At 57.3% G+C, this 6,672-nt stretch overlaps 1 protein-coding gene and 1 long non-coding RNA gene across 2 annotated transcripts; both read right to left on the reverse strand.

The window, feature by feature from the left end:
- Positions 1-194: 194 nt before the first annotated feature.
- LOC116501510 (syntaxin-1B-like) lies at positions 195-5,354 on the reverse strand (the record flags this gene model as incomplete). The annotated part of the gene is made up of 7 exons (XM_032207105.1): positions 195-339; positions 425-533; positions 636-709; positions 1,844-1,918; positions 2,932-3,031; positions 4,278-4,352; positions 5,301-5,354. Coding segments are annotated over 7 exons (632 nt in total), but the record flags the coding sequence as incomplete, so codon positions are not given.
- A 90-nt stretch (positions 5,355-5,444) lies between these two features.
- Positions 5,445-6,409, reverse strand: LOC116501511. The gene is made up of 3 exons (XR_004254451.1): positions 6,156-6,409; positions 5,862-5,880; positions 5,445-5,831 (listed from the first exon to the last, which is right to left on the reverse strand). It is a non-coding gene; the product is annotated as an uncharacterized LOC116501511 (long non-coding RNA).
- Positions 6,410-6,672: the final 263 nt, after the last annotated feature.

The following is a 6,672-nucleotide window of genomic DNA, read 5'->3' on the forward strand; positions in this document are numbered from 1 at the left end:
GTTCTGGGTGACCCACTGGGTTTTTTTGGGGGGCATCTCATTGAGTTCTGGATGACCCAACGGGTTCTGGATAACCAAGTGGGTTCTGGATGACCCAACGGGTTCTGGATGACCAAATAGGTTCTAGATGACCCAGTGGGTTCTGGATGACCCAGTGGGTTCTGGATGACCCAGTGGTTTCTGGATGACCAAACCAATTCTGGATGACCCCGTGGGTTCTAGATGACCCAACGGATTCTGGATGACCCAACGTGTCTCTACGTACGTCATCGGTAAAGATGGCCAACTTCCCGCTCTCCAGCATGTCCTCCAGCTCCTCATTGGTGGTGGTCCGGCCAGCTGCGGGGAGATGGAGGAGATATTGGGGTCCTGCTCCCAAAAACCCCAACGCGTGTCCCCCCCCCAAGGTTCTCCCGTGACCTACTGATCTCCAGCTGCCTCTGGATCCTGTCCTTGCACCGGTCGCGGTACTTGGACTGGGTGGCGTTGTACTCCGTCATCACCTCCACGAACTTGCGGGACAGCGTCGAGTGCTGGGGACACGAGGGGGGGACACGGCGTGGGGTGAGGGACCTCCACCGAGGAGGAGGAGGAGGAGGAGGAGGAAGGAGAGGGGTGGTGGGGAGGAAGGGTACCTGCGTTTTCCGGATGCGTAGGTCGGCCGAGGAGCGGTTCAGGCCTTCCTCCTGCTCGATGCTCTGCTCGATGGCTGCAGGAGGGGACAGTTGGGACCCCTCACCCCAAGATGGCCACCACAAGAAGGCCAAGACCATCAAGAAGAACGTCCCCATGAAGACATACCGCCATCATGAAGAACGTCCCCAAAATGGCCACCCCAAGATGGCCACCTCAAGAAGACCAAGACCATCATGAAGAACATCCCCAAGAAGATCGCTATCATCATGGAGACCACCCCAAAATGGCCACCCCAAAATGTCCACCTCAAGAAGACCAAAACCATCATGAAGAACATCCCCAAGACCACCACTATCATGGAGATCACCCCAAAATGTCCACCTCAAAAAGACTAAAACCATCATGAAGATCACCGCCATCATGGAGATCACCCCAAAATGGCCACCCCAAAATGTCCACCTCAAGAAGACCAAAACCATCATGACGATCATCCCCAAGAAGACCACTGTCATCATGGAGACCACCCCAAAATGGCCACTCCAAGATGGCCACCTCAAGAAGACCAAGACCATCAAGAAGAACGTCCCAAGGAAGACCATCATCATGAAGAACATCCCCAAAAAGACCACCACCATGACAAAAAACATCCTCAACGAGGCCACCACCATCATGGAGATCACCCCAAAATGGCCACCCCAAAATGGCCACCTCAAGAAGACCAAGACCATCAAGAACGTCCCCATGAAGACCACCACCATCATGAAGAACGTCCCCAAAAAGACCACCACCACCACGGAGACCACCCCAAGAAGACCACCACCGCCACCGCGCCGATCGCCCCAAGATGGCCGCCCCAAGATGGCCACCTCAAGAAGACCAAGACCATCAAGAACGTCCCCATGAAGACCACCACCATCATGAAGAACGTCCCCAAAAAGACCACCACCACCACGGAGACCACCCCAAGAAGACCACCACCGCCACCGCGCCGATCGCCCCAAGATGGCCGCCCCAAGATGGCCACCTCAAGAAGACCAAGACCATCAAGAAGAACGTCCCCATGAAGACCACCGCCATCTTGAAGAACGTCCCCAAAAAGACCACCACCACCACGGAGACCACCCCAAGAAGACGGCCGCCACCGCGCCGATCGCCCCAAGATGGCCGCCCCAAGATGGCCGCCCCAAGATGGCCGCCGCCAGGTCACCTTTCAACTTGGAGCGCACTTTGTTGGCCGTCTTCTTGATGTCGGCCGTGAGGTCCTCCAGCTCCTGCTTCGTCTCTGGGGGGGGCAGGGACGTGTCACCCCCCCCCCCCCCCCACGGTGTCACCACCCCCGTGTCACCCCGATCATGGTGACCCCAACCCCATGGTGACCCCAAAACCCAAGATGACCCCAAAACCCAAGGTGACCCCAAAACCCAAGGTGACCCCAAAACCCAAGGTGACCCCAACCCATGGTGACCCCAAACCATGATGACCCCAACCCAAGATGACCCCAAAACCCAAGGTGACCCCAAACCCAAGGTGACCCCAACCCCATGGTGACCCCAACCCGATGATGACACAAACCCCATGGTGACCCCAAAACCCAAGGTGACCCCAACCCATGGTGTCCCCAACCCCAAGGTGACCCCAAAACCCAAGGTGACCCCAAACCACGATGACCCCAAAACCCAAGTTGACCCCAACCCCAAGGTGACCCCAAACCATGGTGACCCCAACCCCATTGTGACCCCAAAACCCAAGGTGACCCCAAAACCCAAGGTGACCCCAAACCACAATGACCCCAAAACCCAAGGTGACCCCAAACCATGATGACCCCAACCCCATGGTGACCCCCACCCCATGGTGACCCCAACCCTATAGTGACCCCAACCCCAAGATGACCCCAAAACCCAAGGTGACCCCAACCCTATAGTGACCCCAACCCCAAGGTGACCCCAAAACCCAAGGTGACCCCAACCCTATAGTGACCCCAACCCCAAGGTGACCCCAAAACCCAAGGTGACCCCAACCCTATGGCAACCCCAACCCCATGGTGACCCCAAAACCCATGGTGACCCCAACCCCATGGTGACCCCACCCCAAGGTGTCCTCGGTGTCCCCCATGTCCCCATTGTCCCCAACACCCTCAATGACCCCAACAACCCCAACAACCCCAATGACCCCGATGACCCCGATGACCCCATTGACCCCAATGACCCCGATGACCCCATTGACCCCGATGACCCCATTGACCCCGATGACCCCGATGACCCCATTGACCCCGATGACCCCGATGACCCCGCTCACTCTCGTCAGGGTTGGGGGCGGCCAGGATGGCGCTGTGCTGCTTCTTCACCTGCTCCACGTCCTCCGACAGCTTCTCGATGCAGCCCCGGATCTCCTCCACCTATAGGGCACGGGGGGGGGGATATAGGGGACACGGGGGGGATATAGGGGACACGGGGATATAGGGGACACGGGGGGATATAGGGGATATGGGGGGATATAGGGGACGGGGGGGATATAGGGGACACGGGGGGATATAGGGGACATGGGGGGATATAGGGGATATGGGGGGGATATAGGGGACATGGGGATATAGGGGACACGGGGAGGATATAGGGGACACGGGGAGGATATAGGGTATATGGGGATATAGGGGACACAATGAGGATATAGGGGACATGGGGGGATATAGGGCATATGGGCATATAGGGATATAGGGGACACGATGGGGATATAGGGGACACGGGGGGGATATGGGTATAGGGATGTATAGGGGCAGGGAGGAGATGGGGACATGTATAGGGGAGATGGGGACATATGGGGACATGGACGGGGCCATATAGGGACATGGGAGGTCATAAGGACATGGATGGGGCCATATAGGACACGTATAGGGGAGATGGGGACATATGGGGGACATGTATAGGGGAGATGGGGACATATGGGGGACACGTATAGGGGAGATGGGGATGTATGGGGACATGGATGGGGATGTATAGGGACATGGAAGGACATAAAGACACAGATGGGGACATATAGGACATGTATAGGGGCGATGGGGACACATATAGGGGAAAGGGGGACAAATATGGGATGCAGGAGGATGTGGGGACATGGATGGGGATGTATAGGGGAAAAGGGAACATATAGGGACATGGCAGGAACATGAGAAGAGGAATGGAGACATATAGGGCACATATAGGGCACATACGCTGTCGGGGTGCCCTGTATAGGGCTGGGCCCTATAGAGGCTGTGGGCTGCCCCTATAGCAGACAAGGGGGCTCTATAGGGTCCATATAGGGACCTGGCATGGTTCTGGGTCCCATATAGGGTCTGGGGGGGACCTATAGGATTTAAGATCTGGGAGGGGGCTATAAGTTCTGTGTGGGGGCCCTATAGGGTGTGGGGGGGGGGGCCTATAGGATCTGGAAGTCCCTATAGGGTACCTATAGAAGTGGGGCCAGGCTATAGGGTTTGGAGAAGGGCATGGGGTGTGGGGGAAACCTATAGGGTGAGGCGGAATCTATAGGGTGTGGGGGGACCTATAGGGTGTGGGGGAACCTATAGGGTTTGGGGGGACCTATAGGGGTGCTATAGGGTGAGGGGGAGCCCCTGGGGTCCCTATAGGGTCTCTATAGGACCCGACCTGCTCGAAGAACTCGTCCATGAAGTGGTCGCGGTCGACGTGGACGACTTCCTCCTCATCGTCACTGTCCTTCGCCTATAGGGGCAGGGGGATATAGGGGCGGGGGGGTATAGGGTTGGGGAGGTATGGGGTCAGGGGGATATAGGGGCAGGGGGGTATAGGGTTGGTGGGGTATGGGGTCAGGGGGATATAGGGGCAAGGGGATATAGGGGACATTGGGGGATATAGGGTCAGGGGATATAGGGTCAGGGGGATATAGGGGCGGGGGGTTATAGGGTTGGGGGGATATGGGGTTGGGGGTTTATAGGGTCAGGGGGATATAGGGAACATTGGGGGATATAGGGTCAGGAGGATATAGGGTCGGGGGGATATAGGGGCAAGGGGATATAGGGGACATTGGGGGGTATAGGGTCAGGGGATATAGGGTTGGGGGGATATAGGGTCAGGGGGATATAGGGTCAGGGGGATATAGGGTCGGGGGTGTATAGGGTCGGGGGTATGGGGGCAAGGGGATATAGGGTCGGGGGGATATAGGGGACATTGGGGACATTGGGGACACCCCAACGCCCCCCCCATCTCATTTGCATACGGCCCCACGTGGCAAATGCCATTGGCCGCCCCCCGGAGCGGTGCCGGCACCGCCGGGCGCTCTGATTGGCCGAGGGCCGTGAGTCATCTGCATGGCCTGATCCTTCCCCCCGCGGGCGCTGCTTCTGATTGGCTGCCTGCCCCCGGGTAATTTGCATACGGAAGCCCCGCCCCGTCACCTCCCATTGACCTGCCCAGCTCATTTGCATAACGCCTCCCACCCTGTGACGGGGGCTCATTTGCATACGGCCCGCCCCTGCACCACAGCCCGCCCTCACGCGATTGGCTCGTGGGCGGCCTCATTTGCATAAAGGCCCCTCCCCCTGCAGCCCGTGCCGCCTCCTGATTGGTTCCCACAGTCCCCATGCTCATTTGCATACAGCAGCTTTCCCAGAACCTGATTGGCCGCTGGGAAGGGAGGGGGGTGTCACCCACATTTGCATAAGGGGCGGTGCCACCAGAAGGCTGCCCGCAGCTGATTGGCCGAGGCTGGGGTGATCTGCCCCCCCCCCCTCCCCACAGGCCCCGCCCCCTGCAGGAGCCCCCGCACACGCGTCGCACACGCAGTGCACGTGTCCCACAGCGCCCTACGGCACCCTATAGCGCCTATGGCACCCTATAGAGCCCTATAGCACCCCACTGCGCCCTATAGAACCCTATAGAGACCTATAGAACCCTATAGAACCCCACTGTACCCTATAGAACCCTATAGAACCCCATTGTACCCTATAGCACCCTATAGAGCCCTATAGAACACTGTAGAACTCCACTGTACCCTATAGCACTCTATAGAGTCCTATAGCACCCCACTGCGCCCTACAGAGCCCTATAGAACCCTATAGATCCCTATAAAACCCCACTGTACCCTATAGCACCCTATAGAGCCCTATAGAACACTGTAGAACTCCACTGCACCCTATAGCACTCTATAGAGCCCTATAGAACCCCACTGTACCCTATAGCACCCTATAGAGTCCTATAGCACCCCACTGCAACCTATAGAGCCCTATAGCACCTCACTGTGCCCTATAGCACCCCAATGTACCCTGTAGAACCCTATAGAGCCCTATAGAACCCCACTGTGCACTATAGAACCCCACTGTATAGCACCCCATTGCTCCCTATAGAACCCTATAGAGCTCTCTAGCACCCCACTGCACCCTATAGAATCCCACTGTGCCCTATAGAACCCCATTGCACCCTATAGAACCCCACTGTGCCCTATAGAACCCCATTGCACCCTATAGAACCCCATTATATCCTACAGCACGTTGCTGTACCCCATTGCACCCTATAGAACCCCATTGTACCCTATAGAACCCCACAGCATTCCTTTGCGCCCTATAGAACCCCATTGCACCCTACTGAACCCTATAGCATCCTACTGCACCCCACCGTACCCTATAGAACCCTATTGTACCCTATAACACCCTACTGCACCCCATTGTGCCCTATAGCACCCCATTATACCCTATAGCACCCCACTATAATCTATAGCACCCCACTGCACCCTATAGCACCCACTGGACCCCATAGCCCCCTATAGCACCCAATAGCACCCCCCTGCACCATAATGCACCCACTGCCCCCCCATACCCCCCATGACCCCCTATGGAACCCCATAACACCCCCCCCAGCACCCTATAGCGCCCCATAACCCCATATAGGACCCTATAGCCCCCTATAGAACCCCATACCCCCCCATAGCCCCCATAGCCCCCTATAGGACCCCATAGCACCCCACTGCACCATAAGACACTCCTAACCCCCCTAACTCCCCCCATAGAGCCCCATAGCCCCCTATAGG

This window comes from Aythya fuligula, unplaced genomic scaffold (assembly GCF_009819795.1).
Source record: "Aythya fuligula isolate bAytFul2 unplaced genomic scaffold, bAytFul2.pri scaffold_121_arrow_ctg1, whole genome shotgun sequence".
Taxonomy (NCBI): Eukaryota; Metazoa; Chordata; class Aves; order Anseriformes; family Anatidae; genus Aythya; species Aythya fuligula.